General features: G+C 40.3%; 1 protein-coding gene across 3 annotated transcripts in view; it reads right to left on the bottom strand.

Moving 5' to 3' along the window:
• The window catches only part of LOC139766123 (uncharacterized), a 309760-nt gene that overhangs the window by 37816 nt on the left and 252858 nt on the right, over positions 1-19086 (bottom strand). For all 3 annotated transcript variants that reach the window (XM_071694350.1, XM_071694367.1, XM_071694359.1), the window contains one exon: positions 9355-9503. In XM_071694350.1, the coding sequence (XP_071550451.1) occupies positions 9355-9503 (149 nt within the window). The remainder of the gene's footprint in view (positions 1-9354; positions 9504-19086) is intronic.

The following is a 19086-nucleotide window of genomic DNA, read 5'->3' as shown; positions in this document are numbered from 1 at the left end:
ATATGATGGAGTTGATAGAGATGCTCTGTGGAAAGTATTAAGAATATATGGTGTGAGAGGTAAGTTGTTAGAAGCAGTGAAAAGTTTTTATCGCGGATGTAAGGCATGTGCACGTGCAGGAAGAGAGGAAAGTGATTAGTTCTAAACGAATGTTGGTTTGCATCAGGGGTGCGTGATGTCTCCATGGTTGTTTAATTTGTTTATGGATAGGGTTGTTTGGGAGGTGACTGCAAGAGTTTTGGAAAGAGGGGCAAGTATGAAGTCTGTTGTGGATGAGAGAGCTTGGGAAGTGAGTCAGTTGTTGTTCGCTGATGATACAGCGCTGGTGGCTGATTCAGGTGAGAAACTGCATAAGCTGGTGACTGAGTTTGGTAAAGTGTGTGAAAGAAGAAAGCTGAGCGTAAATGTGAATAAGAGTAAGGTTATTAGGTACAATAGGGTTGAGGGATAAGTGAATTGGGAGGTAAGTTTGAATGGAGAAAAACTGGAGGAAGTGAAGAGTTTTAGATATCTGAGAAAGGATTTGGCAGCGGATGGAACCATGGAAGTGGAAGTGAATCATAGGGTGGGGGAGGGGGCGAAAGTTCAGGGAGCGTTGAAGAATGTGTGGAAGTCGAGAATATTATCTCGGAAAGCAAAAATGGGTATGTTTGAAGGAATAGTGGTTCCAACAATGATATATGGTTGTGAGGCATGGGCTATACATAGAGTTGTGCAGGGGAGGGTGGATGTGTTGTAAATGAGATGTCTGAGGAGAATATGTGGTGTGAGGTGGTTTGATCGAGTGAGTAATGAAAGGGTAAGAGAGATGTGTGGTAATAAAAAGAGTGTGATTGAGAGAGCAGAAGAGGGTGTTTTGAAATGGTTTGGTCACATGGAGTGAATGAGTGAGGAAAGATTGATAAAGAGGATATATGTGTCAGAGGTGGAGGGAACGAGGAGAAGTGGGAGACCAAATTGGAGGTGGAAATATGGAGTGAAAATGATTTTGAGTGATGGGGGCCTGAACATGCGGGAGGGTGAAAGGCGTGCAAGGAATAGATTGAATTGGATCAACGTGGTATACCGGGGTCGACATGCTGTTAATGGATTGAACCAGGGCATGTGAAGCGTCTGGGGTAAACCATGGAAAGTTTTATGGCGCCTGGATGTGGAAAAGGAGTTGTGGTTTCAGTGCATTATATATGACAGCTTGTGACTGTTGTCTTTTCCTAGCGCTTCCTCGCACACATGCGGGGGGGGTTATCATTTAATGTGTGGCGGGGTGGCGATGGGAATGAATAAGGGCAGACAGTATGAATCATGTACATGTGTATATATGTATATGTCTGTGTGTGTATGTATATGTATACGTTGAGATGTATAGGTATGTATATGTGCGTGTGTGGACGTGTATGTATATACATGTGTATGTGGGTGGGTTGGGCCATTCTTTCGTCTGTTTCCTTGTGCTGCCTCACTAACGCAGGAGACAGCGACAAAGTATAATAATAATGATAATAATAAAATGGATGGAGTGATAAGAGAAAGCAAAACTAGGGAAAAGGGGTGCAGAGACAGAATGTTGCAATGAGGTATGGTGGCTCATGTCAAGCCTGTTTGTAAATGACACTGTTATTTGCAGAGAGTGAAGACGAGTTGCAGAAGGTTGTAAGTGTGTTTTATGATGTGTGTAAGCAGAGGAGAGTTAAGGTAAATATAAGTAAAAGTAAAGTAATGGTGTTTGAAAGGAAATAGAGTCAAAGTATAGATTTTGTAAAACCATACAGAGTGAAAGAAGAAAGTGTACTAAATTTTGCAGTGGGTATGGGAGGGAAAAGACTGGAAGAAGTGAGGGAATTCAAGTATCTGGAAGCTGTCTTGGGTAAGTGTGGTGATATGGAAAGACATATATGGGACAGAGTAGTAAAGGGCAGAGGAGTCATTGGGTCCTGTAATAGAATAATGAAGGGTAGGGGTGTAAGCATGGAAGTGAAGAGAGGATTAAGGGGCAACAAATTCATCCCTACCCTAACCTATGCAGCAGAAGCATGGGTGTGAAAGAGGCACAGAGGTCAAGAATCCAGGCTGTGGAAATGAGCTATTTGAGAAAAGCATGTGATAACACTAGATGAAATGAAGAAAGAAATGAAAGGCTGTATAAGAGATGTGGTATGGCAAGAAATGAAAAGGGAATGAATTGAGGGGTGGTAGAATGGGTGAAACAATACTTTGAGGTGGTTTAGGCATGAGGAAAGAATGCAAGACTGGGAGTTTACAGGGAGAGTGTATGACATTATAATTAAAGGGGTTGGTGTGAGTGGAAGACCTACTGTGACATGGGCAAATAGGGTGGGGAGGAATACTGGAGGGAGAGAAACAGGAAGAATGTGTGGAATTATGTATGTGAGGGAGGAGGCATGTAAGAACAGGGAGAAGCGGAGACTCTTTAGCCGTGGCCACCCCTTGATGGGAGTTCTTGGATGGAATGAGAGTGAGAGATATAGGTAGATAGATAGACTTTCAGACACCCCAATCTGAGCCTTCTGTTTCCTCTTTTAGAAATTGAAATACAAGAAGGAACGGGTTTCCAGAACCCAGCTCACACCCCTTTAGTCACTTTCTACAACACATGGGGAATATGGAAATAGAATTCTTTCTTCCCTACCTCAAAAAAAGAGACTGTCATTCTTGTCTACCACTCTGCCAAGGCAGGCTTTTCCCATTCCGAGCAAATGGAGACACCTGTAATACTTTTTTATGTTAAAAGCTTTAGTCACAGACAAAAGTCCATATCAAAGCTGGGCCATAACTGAAATATAGAGAGAATTATGAAAGGGAAAAAGAAAAGATTAAGGAAAGTGTTTACAAATTTTGGAGGACTTTCAAAATGTGCCAGGTCATATTCATTGAGAAAGACATAGAAGGTAAGGAGTTCCAAACCTTTGCAATGTAGAGAAAGAAGCAGTTCTCAACATGACCCACCCTCGAGTTGCTGATGGCCACACAGTAATCATGTGATGTAGCAGCTTGCCAAGCACTGTGTGGTCTAGCCAGAGGTGGAGGCACATAAGCAGCCAGCTCTCGGGAGCTAAAACCAAAGTAAAACCTACAGAAGGGGGGAAGTGAACCAACATTGTGGAGTAGGGCAAAAGGATCAAGTTTAGAAATTATAGGTCATACTGCTTTTGATTCAATTCTGTCATGTAAGGATGCAACACTAGACCCACCCAAGATGTGAGATCAGTACTCCATTCATGGAGGAACCAGTTGTTTGTATAAATGGAGCAACTGTTCAAAAAAAAAAAAGTTGTGACATCTAAACAGACACTTAGTTTCTTAGAAGCAGCCTCAGCTTACCCAAAATGTGGGGTTTTCAAAAAAGAGTGGATATGTTGATAATACTAAGTATGTTTACCGAGTTAAGAGAAAGAATTACATTACTGTCAAAGGAGAAGAGTTGTTAGGAGTTTTCAACATAGAGATGGGTAGAAACTGGGTCTTGGAGGCATTAACTTAAGTACATTTTGTCTACCCCACTGAAACATCCTGTCCACGTCTCAGTTTACTGAGGAAGCAGCAGCAAGAGGAGATGCAGATTACGTCCATCTCCTCTTGCTGCAGCTTCCTCAGTAAACAGGATATTTCAGTGGGGTAGACAAAATGTACTTAAGTTTAATGCCTCCAAGACCCAGTTTCTACTCATCTCTATGTTGAACACTCCTAACAACTCTTCTCCTTTGACAGTAATGTATGGGGCAGAATTTAAGTATGCAGATAAATGCAACATTGAGTCGTCAGTGAATGAATGCATTTGATTATTTCTGGAGGAGAGGGAATCATTGAAAAAAAGGAGAAAAAATGTAGGGGACAGGGTAGAAACTTGAGGGACACCTCTGCTAACGAAGAAAAAGGAGGCTGATCCATCAGCAACCACAAAGATAAACTGGCCACAGAGGAAGCTAGATATGAAGGAACAAAGTGAGGGAGGGAAGCCAAAAGTGGTGATCTTAGAGATAAGCCTCAATGCCACCATGTCAAATGCTTTGGATATGTCAAGGGCAACTACACATGACTCCCCCAAATCTTTCAGGGATAATGACCATACATTAGTAAGACAGGAAATGATATCATCAGTGGATCTCGCCTTACGGAATCCATTCCATACTAGTGATCAAAGAGAAGGCCATGAGTCTTGAAGTGTCTAAGGATATGGGAGATGAAGAGAGATTCGAAGACTTTGGAAATGGTAGATGTCAAAGCAATAGGATGATATTTAGAGGGGTAAGCACAATCACACTTCTCAGGGATGGGATGTAGAAATGCATGCCTCTAAAGGGAAGGAAGTTTTGGTTTTTAAACAGAATGGAACAGACGAGCAAGCACAGAAGTAAGTTCAGAGGTACACTCAGGACCATATGCCTTGCTTGTGTCCAGAGAAAGAAGCACTTTTTGGACAGTTCCAAAAGAGATTACGTAGAGGGGCATAGGATTAGCAGGAGGAGCATCAGTGGGAGCAGGAATATTAGAGTCATCCAAGCTGGAATTAGAGGAGAAACAGGAACCAGAGATAGTTGCTTTATCTACAGGAGAGACAGCTATGGTAACATCAGAATGGAAAACTGAAGAAAAGGTAGAGTGACAGAAGTTGTTAGAGATGCCCTTAGCTAAAGACCAAAAAAAGTCCTGTCTAGTGTTGACATGTCTCACTTAGCAGCACTTAGTTCTTACCATATTATCACAATCCTCACCTCCAACTGAAGCCTCAAACAAAGACCATATGTGAATACCTGCTAAGTTTTAGTGTCATGTGCTTTGACTGTACCGAATGAGGAGGCAAACATTTTGGCTCTGGTATGCCTGTGAACTGAGGTACTGCATAATAACCCGCAGTCACCTTCTATATGTCTTCCATAACCCCTACACCATCATCCTTACTTTTTTGCTCTCCTTTGCTATCTCTATATGTTGAACTACTATCAACATCAACCTGCCTCCCACACCATATATTCTTAGTACCTTCCACAGAGCATCTCTATCAACTCTATCATATGCCTTCTCCAGATCGATAAATGCCACATACAAATCCATTTGCTTTTCTAAGTATTTCTCACATACATTCTTCAAAGCAAACACCTGATCCACACATCCTCTACCACTTCTGAAACCACACTGCTCTTCCCCAATCTGATGCTCTGTACATGCCTTCACCCTCTCAATCAATACCCTCCCATATAATTTACCAGGAATACTCAACAAACTTATACCTCTGTAATTTGAGCACTCACTCTTATCCCCTTTGCCTTTGTACAATGGCACTATGCAAGCATTCCGCCAATCCTCAGGCACCTCACCATGAATCATACATACATTGAATAACCTTACCAACCAGTCAATAATACAGTCACCCTCTTTTTTTAATAAATTCCACTGCAATACCATCCAAACCTGCTGCCTTGCCGGCTTTCATCTTCCGCAAAGCTTTTACTACCTCTTCTCTGTTTGCCAAATCATTTTCCCTAACCCTCTCACTCTGAACACCACCTCGACCAAAACACCCTATATCTGCCACTCTATCATCAAACACAATCAACAAACCTTCAAAATACTCACTCCATCTCCTTCTCACATCACCACTACCTGTTATCACTTCCCCATTTGCTCCCTTCACTGAAGTTCCCATTTGCTCCCGTGTCTTACGCACTTTATTTACCTCCTTCCAAAACATCTTTTTATTCTCCCTAAAATCTAATGATACTCTCTCACCCCAACTCTCATTTGCCCTCTTTTTCACCTCTTGCACCTTTCTCTTGACCTTCTGCCTCTTTCTTTTATACATCTCCCACTCATTTGCATTTTTTCCCTACAAAAATTGTCCAAATGCCTCTCTCTTCTCTTTCACTAGTAATCTTACTTCTTCATCCCACCACTCACTACCCTTTCTAATCAACCCACCTCCCACGCTTCTCATGCCACAAGCATCTTTTGCGCAAGCCATCACTGCTTCCCTAAATACATCCCATTCCTCCCCCACTCCCCTTACCTCCTTTGTTCTCACCTTTTTCCATTCTGTACTCAGTCTCTCCTGGTACTTCCTCACACAAGTCTCCTTCCCAAGCTCACTTACTCTCACCACTCTCTTCACCCCAACATTCTCTCTTCTGGAGGAAGTAAAGTGTTTTAGATATCTGGGAGTGGATCTGGCAGCGGATGGAACCATGGAAGCGGAAGTGAATCATAGGGTGGGGGAGGGGGCGAAAACTCTGGGAGACTTGAAGAACATTTGGAAGTCGAGAACATTATCTCGGAAAGCAAAAATGGGTATGTTTGAAGGAATAGTGGTTCCAACAATGTTGTATGGCTGCGAGGCGTGGGCTATGGATAGAGTTGTGCGCAGGGGGGTGGATGTGTTGGAAATGAGATGTTTGAGGACAATATGTGGTGTGAGGTGGTTTGATCGAGTAAGTAATGTAAGGGTAAGAGAGATGTGTGGAAATAGAGTGTGGATGAGAGAGCAGAAGAGGGTGTTTTGAAATGGTTTGGTCACATGGAGAGAATGAGTGAGGAAAGATTGACCAAGAGGATATATGTGTCAGAGATGGAGGGAACGAGGAGAAGTGGGAGACCAAATTGGAGGTGGAAAGATGGAGTGAAAAAGATTTTGAGTGATCGGTGCCTGAACATGCAGGAGGGTGAAAGGAGTGCAAGAAATAGAGTGAATTGGAACGATGTGGTATACCGGGGTCGACGTGCTGTCAATGGACTGAACCAGGGCATGTGAAACGGCTGGAGTAAACCATTGAAAGTTCTGTGGGGCCTGGATGTGGAAAGGGAGCTGTGGTTTCGGTGCATTATTACATGACAGCTAGAGACTGAGTGTGAATGAATGGAGCCTTTGTTGTCTTTTCCTAGCGCTACCTTGCACACATGAGGGGGGAGGGGGTTGTTATTCCATGCGTGTCGAGGTGGCGATGGGAATAAATAAAGGCAGGCAGTATGAATTATGTACATGTGTATATATGTATACGTCTGTGTGTGTATATATATGTGTGTACATTGAGATGTATAGGTATGTATATTTGCGTGTGTGGACGTGTATGTATATACATGTGTATGTGGGTGGGTTGGGCCATTCTTTCGTCTGTTTCCTTGCGCTACCTCGCTAACGTGGGAGACAGCGACAAAGCAAATATAAATAAATATAAATATACTGTCAACATCAATCTCCAATAAAATGTTATCGTTCCCAGAAGCCTCATCACCTGTAATATCAGTATTGTCCTCTGTATTGAAGTTTGTATTGTCTGAGCTGCACTCTTCCTGGGTTACCAGGCTAATCTGAGACATTCTTGTATGTAAATAAGACATTACCTAAATACCTACACTATTCATTCATAACTAAAAGCACTCTAAGGACTAATCTTTATAAAACATGAACTGAAAATAACACTAACAAGCAAAATAAATGACACAACATGAGATGCTGCCCGATGCTCCCACTTTCTCAGTATTCACTGCACAATGTTTCAAAGAAGCTCAATCATGTCTCCTATAAGCACTCTTTTCCCATTGGTAGATGATTCAAATGCTCAGCAAATGACAGGACTTCACTTCCTGGTGGTGTCGTGTTTCTACAAAATCACTCATACGTCATAATACTTTTTCTTTTCAGTAAGCCCTATTTTGGTCATTACAGGTTCTACTGGTAAAGACTTATGTTTGGACCCTATGGGTATTCTACTGACAAAATTAGCTTGCAGTTCCAGACTGTATGGTTCACTAAACCATTAAAATCCCCAGAAACAACTCCTTGGTTTTACTGAAGAGATATGTAAAGTGTTTTATTTTTTTTTGCATGGGACAATTCATTTTTCAAAAAGAATGGAATGAAAGGATTAAACTTCCAAGAATTTTCTTACATACATGTCTCAATCAGTCCTTAAACTGCTCTCTAACATATCCATTATCCTTAGAATTCATCAGTCTTTCACATCAACACTTTGAAACATCTTTTTACAATCCTCCAAAACTAGGACTGTCTAAAACTTACAAACAAATTTCTAAATTCCTTTATCAGAATTCTTTTCTCAAGTCTTCCCATAATTCAAATTTTCTCAATAATTTCTTTAAAACCATTCCAGATCTCCAACAGTCCTCTAATGAAGACCTACTGCATATCTCCAATACACTTCTTAGACTTCAGCACCTGAAAATTAATTTTCAGAAAAATGGAAAACGAAAGGATTAAATTTCCAAGAATTTTCTTACATATCAGAACCTTTCTCACATGTCTCCATCAGTCCTTAAACTGCTCTCTAACACATCCATCATCCTTAAAGTTCATCAGACTTTCACATCAACACTCTGAAACATCTTTAACAATCCTCTAAAACTAGTTCTAAAACTTACATACAAATCTTTAAATTCCTTTATCATATTCTTTTCTCAGTCTTCCCACAATTCAAATTTTCTTAATCATTTCTTTAAAATCATTCCAGAAGACCTCCAACAGTCCTCTAATATATCTGCAAGTCCTACAGCATATCTCTAATACACTTCTTACATTTCAGCACTTCTCATTAATATCTCTAAGGGTCACCACCACCAGGTGTCCACTACCATACTATTGTAAATCTTCTCCAATATATGTGTTATACGTTAGCAGCTGTGGCACCAGAAATTACTTCTATGCAGGATATAGCTGACACCTTAACAGGTTCAATGATAAAGACTACAGTTTATAAGAGCATTCTAGACATTTTGGTGTACTTAGTAGGGTTCCCTCAAACATATCAATCAACTGAACATTCATCATTCCAATGTTATCTGTGTTTTCTATTATTATTGTCCTGTTTTAAAGTATATACTGGGCTCTCTCTTTTTCAAATACTTTCCCAATCATAAGAATGTAAATAGATACAGTATATAAACACTCTAATTTCTCTCTTAAGCCCCATAAACAACTGTATAAACTAGGCCTATTAAACACAGAGCATTAGACAACACTCAACTCACAAAGCTTATTCTTTCATAACTCTGGATTTTCCTGCAGTAAGAGCTATGCACTAGCCCTGCCTTTTGGCAATAGACAGAAGTAGTTATGGAAACTCTTTTGCTATGGCCATCCCCTTGAGGGAGTTCTAAGAGGGTACAGGCATCAGAGATACAGACAGAAAATAGACTACACAAGAAAATCGACTAGACAGAAACTAATCACTTGCAAGTCCTATCTACAACCGTATCTAGAATTTTACTAAAAGACTGCATAACCTAATCCTGAATGGAGTAATGTATCTGTTAGACAGTTATTCATATAGTCAGGCTCAACTTCACAATACAAACATCAAAAAACAATCAACAACAGAGTTTACTCACTCTCCACTCTTCTTGGTGCCATCAAAGATCCCACAGGGTAGGTGTGTTATTAGCCCCATACGCTTAGCAATCTTCACCTGTTCTTCTTCAGTTAACTGGGATGGTGGCCGACTTACAGATGGGGATGGGAAAAATATGGGAGGTGCCTCCTGTTGAAAGACAAAATATTAAGCCCATACATTCCAAAAGTACTTTAAATTGTAGTGAGAATGTTAATAATAATTCACTAACAACTTATCTGAATTTCTAACATGCTTTCCCAACACTTCCATTTTATGACATACATCTGCATTATAATGTAAAAAATTCTACAAAGGAATTCAAACAATAGTAGACCACTGGGTCTCTCTGAAGCTGCTTGTGATGGAGGAGACAAAATCAAAAGTTATTAAAGTGGTATGAGCAGAAGAGAGATGACAATGAGAAATAACAACAAACCTAATATGTAACTAAGAAGACACAATATCAATTTTGGACTAGAAATGGAGTATCATCAAGTCTATTCTTAAACGTATATATGGTCCTGTTTTCAGCTAGTCTGAACGGTAAATAATTCCATACGTCAACAATCATGTTGAAGAAAAAGAACTTTACCTAGTATGAAGTTTGTATGCATTACTAGGGAAATCAGAAAAATCTAGTTGCTTACACTGAGATTAACAAAGCCTTTGATAATTTTCAATACTTGTATCAAAGCATCCTCTCAACTTATCTATTCTAACCTAAGTAAACTTAAGATCTGGCCAGCTCTTATAGATTTGTCTTTCAGTCTGAGAATCATTTTGAGAGGTTACCATTGTATTCTCTCTACTTTGTCTTTATCTTTTTCTTTCAAAACAGGGTTGCAGAAAGGAATGAGGATCAGTTTCTTGGACTTATGTTTGAATGTCCTACCTATGAATTTTTTCACTGCTAACTTGGCTTAAAACCAACAAAGACTAATAAACCTGTCATTTTCCTCATTTACCTTCCACAGACAACAGAATTGGTAATGTATCTCGCCTCGTTTTCTGTTAGCCAAGATTAACAGTTTATCTGTGTCAGATTCCATTTGAAGACAGTCAATTCCTGTAGCAGCTCTATTTCCCAGCTTAAATTTATGTGAATCTTTATATCTTAGAATATCATTTACATGAATGAGAGAGAGAACCTATCCCAAACTGATCCCTGTGGAACACCACCTGTTTTGTCTGATCATTCTGACCATTAATACTGTATTTCCTGCTATATTAGAACCTAAAATGGCAGTAAGAAATATCAAGGAAAAATATAAATACTGATTTTTTCAAGCATGCTACTTAACTCTGGCTTGTCTTTTACCTTGAAATTACCTTACATTGACACTTCCCTTATGTTTTTTCTCCCAAGAGGAACAATTATCATTGAGCTGAATATCTCTTTCAATCTTAGCAGGGGCACTATAAAGTTATAGCACAAAAGTCACAAATCATCAATGAAATGAGACATCATAACAACACGTAACCTTGGTTTGTTCATTGATAGCATTTGTTTTCTACTCCTTGAAACACCGTGGCTGTGGCCACAGCATCATAACATCTGCCTTTACCTCTAGACCGAAAATTTTGTCATGTACAAGGGAGCAAGAGCCATTAAGCTGGGTATTTTTATTCATATTAAGTGGGGCTGCATGACATCTGAATACTGAAATATCAAAAACTAGCAGATAAGCAGAAAGAAGTTACTGATGTAGCGGTTAACACTGTTGACTGTGACGCATTCAGAAGTTCCCTGGAATAAAATGCTTATGGGAGTTGGTCCACAATCAATCCAGCTCTTCCTCTCTTAGGGGCTGGTCAATGAAGTGGGTGCCAGAATATATATATAGCATTAATATGATGGCCTTAATTATGGTACTCAGTTGCCTATGCTGTCTCAGCACAGGCAGTTAAGGCTACTGACTCAATGCTTGCTATGGCTATAGCTTAAAAGAAAAAAAAATTACTTCCATACCAACATTTTCTATACTTTTCTTGTAGGCAAGATAATAATAATTCTCTTTTCAATACTTATATATATTAACCTAGTTTTCTTTGTATGTGATTTGTACATCATACATATAGCAAACAGCTTTCTGAGTTTTCCAGCCTCATCCCTTATATTTGTCCTAAACCATACCAAACCACAACAGTTCTCTAGACTTATCCCATAATTCAATGATGATATTCTTTTTATCAGTCAACCAAAAAGTTGCTCTCCTCTGTTAGTTCAGTACAAATCTTGCCGCATTTAAACATTCTTGCTGATTGGCCAATTTTTCGATATCATTGTAACTATTTTCTACCATCACGTCTGGAATACGGCCTGCAAGTTCTAATGCTGTTAATATGTCTAAAGTGCTTAAGAAAAGCCTCTCTTCTGATGTTATATTACAAGTGTTGAGGCAGGATGAAGCTGGTGAGTGTCAATTTGAAGCCCATGATGCTTTCAAAAAGACTACATCAATGGTCAGAACTATTATTAAGAACAAGGTAAAAGCTTCTGCTATGATGAAAAAAAGTTAACAGCAATGTAGATGACTTGTTCCAGGAGCAGTTTATTAGAAAAAATATAGAAGATAGGCAGGTGTGGTGGTGGATTAAATGTCAGCTGTTGCGGAGTGCTTGGCATCATACTTGGCGCACCTTAACACACCCTTTCACTTGGTGTGTGAACTGCTGTTGTGTCTTGCAGTAAATGCCCCACTGTGCATAAATAAGTGTAAAAGTGATCTGAAGCGTTGGAAAGTAGTGATATAAAAGTATCTATTTATTTATTTATTTATTTTGCTTTGTCGCTGTCTCCAGCGTTTGCGAGGTAGCGCAAGGAAACAGACAAAAGAAATGGCCCAACCCAACCCCATACACATGTATATACATACATGTCCACACACGCAAATATACATACCTATACATCTCAATGTACACATATATATACACACACAGACATATACATATATACACATGTACACTATTCACACTGTCTGCCTTTATTCATTCCCATCGCCACCTCGCCACACATGGAGTAACATCCCCCTCCCCCCTCATGTGTGCGAGGTAGCGCTACGAAAAGACAACAAAGGCCCCGTTCGTTCATACTCAGTCTCTAGCTGACATGCAATAATGCCTGAAACCACAGCTCGTTTTCCACATACAGGCCCCACAGAACTTTCCATGGTTTACCCCAGACGCTTCACATGCCGATTCAATCCATTGACAGCACATCGACCCTGGTATACCACATCAATCCAATTCACTCTATTCCTTGCCCGCCTTTCACCCTCCTGCATGTTCAGGCCCTGATCACTCAAAATCTTTTTCATTCCATCTTTCCACCTCCAATTTGGTCTCCCACTTCTCCTCGTTCCCTCCACCTCCAACACATATATCCTCTTGGTCAATCTTTCCTCACTCATTCTCTCCATGTGCCCAAACCATTTCAAAACGCCCTCTTCTGCTCTCTCAACCACGCTCTACTTATTTCCACACATCTCTCTTACCCTTACATTACTTACTCGATCAAACCACCTCACACCACATATTGTCCTCAAACATCTCATTTCCAGCACATCCACCCTCCTGCGCACAACTCTATCCATAGCCCATGCCTCGCAACCATACAACATTGTTGGTACCACTATCCTTCAAACATACCCATTTTTACTTTCCGAGATAATGTTCTCGACTTCCAAACATTCTTCAAGGCTCCCAGGATTTTCGCCCCCTCCCCCACCCTATGATTCACTTCCGCTTCCATGGTTCCATCCGCTGCCAGATCCACTCCCAGATATCTGAAACACTTTACTTCCTCCAGTTTTTCTCCATTCAAACTTACCTCCCAATTGACCTGACCCTCAACCCTACTGTACCTAATAACCTTACTCTTATTCACATTTACTCTGAACTTTCTTCTTTCACACACTTTACCAAACTCAGTCACCAGCTTCTGCAGTTTCTCACATGAATCAGCCACCAGCGCTGTATCATCAGCGAACAACAACTGACTCACTTCCCAGGCTCTCTCATCCCCAACAGACTGCATACTTGCCCCTCTTTCCAAAACTCTTGCATTCACCTCCCTAACAACCCCATCCATAAACAAATTAAACAACCATGGAGACATCACACACCCCTGCCACAAACCTACATTCACTGAGAACCAATCACTTTCTTCTCTTCCTACACGTACACATGCCTTACATCCTCAATAAAAACTTTTCACTGCTTCTAACAACTTGCCTCCCACACCATATATTCTTAGTACCTTCCACAGAGCATCTCTATCAACTCTATCATATGCCTTCTCCAGATCCATAAAAGCTACATACAAATCCATTTGCTTTTCTAAGTATTTCTCACATACATTCTTCAAAGCAAACACCTGATCCACACATCCTCTACCACTTCTGAAACCACACTGCTCTTCCCCAATCTGATGCTCTGCACATGCCTTCATCCTCTCAATCAATACCCTCCCATATAATTCACCAGGAATACTCAACAAACTTATACCTCTGTAATTTGTGCACTCACCCTTATCCCCTTTGCCTTTATACAATGGCACTATGCACACATTCCGCCAATCCTCAGGCACCTCACCAAGAATCATTTTTTTTTTTTTTTTTTTTTTTTGCTTTGTCGCTGTCTCCTGCGTTTGCGAGGTAGCGCAAGGAAACAGACGAAAGAAATGGCCCAACCCACCCCCATACACATGCCTTGATTCAATCCACTGACAGCACGTCAACCCCGGTATACCACATCGCTCCAATTCACTCTATTCTTTGCCCTCCTTTCACCCTCCTGCATGTTCAGGCCCCGATCACACAAAATCTTTTTCACTCCATCTTTCCACCTCCAATTTGGTCTCCCACTTCTCCTCGTTCCCTCCACCTCCGACACATATATCCTCTTGGTCAATCTTTCCTCACTCATTCTCTCCATGTGACCAAACCATTCAAAACACACTCTTCTGCTCTCTCAACCACGCTCTTTTTATTTCCACACATCTCTCTTACCCTTACGTTACTACTCGATCAAACCACCTCACACCACACATTGTCCTCAAACATCTCATTTCCAGCACATCCATCCTCCTGCGCACAACTCTATCCATAGTCCACGCCTCGCAACCATACAACATTGTTGGAACCACTATTCCTTCAAACATACCCATTTTTGCTTTCCGAGATAATGTTTTCGACTTCCACACATTCTTCAAGGCTCCCAGAATTTTTCGCCCCCTCCCCCACCCTATGATCCACTTCCGCTTCCATGGTTCCATCCGCTGCCAGATCCACTCCCAGATATCTAAAACACTTCACTTCCTCCAGTTTTTCTCCATTCAAACTCACCTCCCAATTGAATTGACCCTCAACCCTACTGTACCTAATAACCTTGCTCTTATTCACATTTACTCTTAACTTTCTTCTTTCACACACTTTACCAAACTCAGTCACCAGCTTCTGCAGTTTCTCACATGAATCAGCCACCAGCGCTGTATCATCAGCGAACAACAACTGACTCACTTCCCAAGCTCTCTCATCCACAACAGACTTCATACTTGCCCCTCTTTCCAAAACTCTTGCATTCACCTCCCTAACAACCCCATCCATAAACAAATTAAACAACCATGGAGACATCACACACCCCTGCCGCAAACCTACATTCACTGAGAACCAATCACTTTCCTCTCTTCCTACACGTACATATGCCTTACATCCTCGATAAAAACTTTTCACTGCTTCTAACAACTTGCCTCCCACACCATATAATCTTAATACCTTGAATCATACATACATTAAATAACCTTACCAACCAGTCAACAATACAGGCACCCCCTTTTTTAATAAATTCCACTGCAATACCATCCAAACCTGCTGCCTTGCCGGCTTTCATCTTCTGCAAAGCTTTTACTACCTCTTCTCTGTTTACCAAATCATTTTCCCTAACCCTCTCACTTTGCACACCACCCTATATCTGCCACTCTACCATCAAACACAACAACAAACCTTCAAAATACTCACTCCATCTCCTTCTCACATCACCACTACTTGTTATCACCTCCCCATTAGCCCCCTTCACTGAAGTTCCCATTTGCTCCCTTGTCTTACGCACTTTATTTACCTCCTTCCAAAACATCTTTTTATTCTCCCTAAAATTTAATGATACTCTCTCACCCCAACTCTCATTTGCCCTCTTTTTCACCTCTTGCACCTTTCTCTTGACCTCCTGTCTCTTTCTTTTATACATATCCCACTCATTTGCATATAAAAGTGTGTGTTATAATATTTCAGGATATTCAGACTTATAACATGATACTTCACTACTGCTCAACTCTGTTGCAATGCCCTATGAAATGTGTGCATATTGCCAGCATCTGGTTGTTGCTTTAGATAATGAAGAACTTGACGAAACCTAAATACACTATGAAAATAACTCTGAAGATGATATTTATGACCATGAATCTGATGGCAGTATCTAAATGCCCGACCATTTTGGGGGCCTCAGGTAGGTCTGCTTGGAGGTGCAGGGATACTGCAGAGCAGACATGCAGCATCCTGCAACATGATTATCACCCTGTTACAGCAACTGCAAATGGGACAACCATCTATCCTTCTTAAACCATTAGTGTTGCCCAACCTACCGCACCTTGTGTAATTCCCACTATCATATAACACTACACCAAAAGGTAGAGTTGTTATGAAATATAACAGTATTATACAGGTATCTAAATGCCCGACCATTTTTGGGGCCTCAGGTAAGTCTGCTTGGAGGTGCAGGGATACTGCAGAGCAGACATGCAGCATCCTGCAACATGATTATCACCCTGTTACAGCAACTGCAAATGGGGCAACCATCTATCCTTCTTAAACCATTAGTGTTGCCCAACCTACCGCACCTCGTGTAATTCCCACTATCATATAACACTGCACCAAAAGGAAGAGTTGTTATGAAATATAACAGTATTATACAGGTATAATACTACAAAGATTATATTACTGTATATTTCCAGCATGTGGTATAGCAGCACATTATAGGGGTACAAGGGGATGGCTTCCTTTTAAAATTGATTAAAGCCAAATTGTACATGCTAACAAAATTCTGAAATCACCATAACATACCTAGAAACTTAATCTTCCTAATGGTACAGTAAAAAAATTGAAAAATAAAAAGTAATGAAAAAAGCTAAAATGAAAGCAAATTATTTTGGAAAAAATGTTCTATATTTTTCTTTCAATTTACTAGTCTTTATATTATTCATACTGAATTTTTGATTTCACCAATGTCAAGCATAAGAATGTCCTTTTTTTGTGATAAAACACTTATTGTTCTTACTCTTTTTTTGGATGTGAAAACATAAGTTGATTGTACTAAAAACTAATAAAAACTCAGACGCACAACTTCACATAGAAATATAACAAAAAAAATAAAGTGCAGCCCTATTGTATCAGGTCACAACTGACACTGATAGAGTTACCAGTCAATGTGCAAGTGTTAATGGAGACAGTATTTCGCAGTATGCTGCACAGTGTTATCACCTGCTACCAGTGGGACTGCAGAAGGAACACAAATCACCTTCAGTGGTAAATACAGATGGAAGAAAATCATTGAAGATCTTTGCCATAGCTTTACAATCTTAATTCAAAGTCACCATTTTCTGTAAGTAGTGAATCAGTTAACTTGGCAATAACTCTCTTCTTTCTAATATGCACACAAAGACACAGACACACACACACACATACATATATATTCTTTATTTTTTCATTATTTTGCTTTGTCGCTGTCTCCCACATTTGCGAGGTAGCGCAAGGAAACAGACGAAAGAAATGGCCCAACCCACCCCCACACACACGTATATACCTACACGTCCACACACGCAAATATACATACCTATACATCTCAATGTACACATATATATACACACACAGACACATACATATATACCCATGCACACAAGTCACACTGTCTGCCTTTTTTCATTCCCATCACCACCTCGCCACACATGGAATACAATCCCCCTCCCCGCTCATGTGCGCGAGGTAGAGCTACGAAAAGACAACAAAGGCCTCATTTGTTCACTCTCAGTCTCTAGCTGTCATGCAATAATGCCCGAAACCACAGCTCCCTTTCCACATCCAGACTCCACACAACTTTCCATGGTTTACCCTAGACGCTTCACATGCCCTGATATATATGTATATATATATATATTCATTCATTATTATACGCTGTCGCTGTCTCCCATGTTAGCGAGGTAGTGCAAAGAAACAGACGAAAGAATGGCACAACCCACCCACATGTGCATATATATACATACACGCACACACACGCACATTTACATACCTATACATTTCAATGTATACATTGAAACGAAAAGCATTAGAAATTGATGTTTCATGATTGTGGATTTCAGGTGAATATTGTAAAGAATAATAGCAATTACATTGTAGGAAAAACTACTTGAAATGGAAAAAATCTTGAAGATATTAAGACTATTATATAAGATACTTGGTAAATTGGTGTATGTATGTGTACAGTTATATATATATATATATATATATATATATATATATATATATATATATATATATATATATATATATATATATATATATATATAAATATATATATATATATATATATAAATATATATATATATATATTTTTTTTTTTTTTTTTTTTGTCGCTGTCTCCTGTGTTTACGAGGCAGCGCAAGGAAACAGACGAAAGAAATGGCCCAACCCACCCCCATACACATGTATATACATACGTCCATACACGCAAATATACATACCTACACAGCTTTCCATGGTTTACCCCAGATGCTTCACATGCCCTGATTCAATCCATTGACAGCACGTCAACCCCGGTATACCACATCGATCCAATTCACTCTATTCCTTGCCCGCCTTTCACCCTCCTGCATGTTCAGGCCCCGATCACACAAAATCTTTTTCACTCCATCTTTCCACCTCCAATTTGGTCTCCCACTTCTCCTTGTTCCCTCCACCTCCGACACATATATCCTCTTGGTCAATCTTTCCTCACTCATTCTCTCCATGTGCCCAAACCATTTCAAAACACCCTCTTCTGCTCTCTCAACCACGCTCTTTTTATTTCCACACATCTCTCTTACCCTTACGTTACTTACTCGATCAAACCACCTCACACCACACATTGTCCTCAAACATCTCATTTCCAGCACATCCATCCTCCTGCGCACAACTCTATCCATAGCCCACGCCTCGCAACCATACAACATTGTTGGAACCACTATTCCTTCAAACATACCCATTTTTGCTTTCCGAGATAATGTTCTCAACTTCCACACATTCTTCAAGGCTCCCAGAATTTTCGCCCCCTCCCCCACCCTATGATCCACTTCCGCTTCCATGGTTCCATCCGCTGCCAGATCCACTCCCACATATCTAAAACACTTTACTTCCTCCAGTTTTTCTCCATTCAAACTTACCTCCAAATTGACTTGACCCTCAACCCTACTGTACCTAATAACCTTGCTCTTATTCACATTTACTCTTAACTTTCTTCTTTCACACACTTTACCAAACTCAGTCACCAGCTTCTGCAGTTTCTCACATGAATCAGCCACCAGCGCTGTATCATCAGCGAACAACAACTGACTCACTTCCCAAGCTCTCTCATCCCCAACAGACTTCATATTTGCTCCTCTTCCCAAAACTCTTGCATTCACCTCCCTAACAACCCCATCCATAAA

This window comes from Panulirus ornatus, chromosome 4 (genome assembly GCF_036320965.1).
Source record: "Panulirus ornatus isolate Po-2019 chromosome 4, ASM3632096v1, whole genome shotgun sequence".
NCBI lineage: Eukaryota > Metazoa > Arthropoda > Malacostraca > Decapoda > Palinuridae > Panulirus > Panulirus ornatus.
This window is presented reverse-complemented; position numbering and strand designations above follow the sequence as displayed.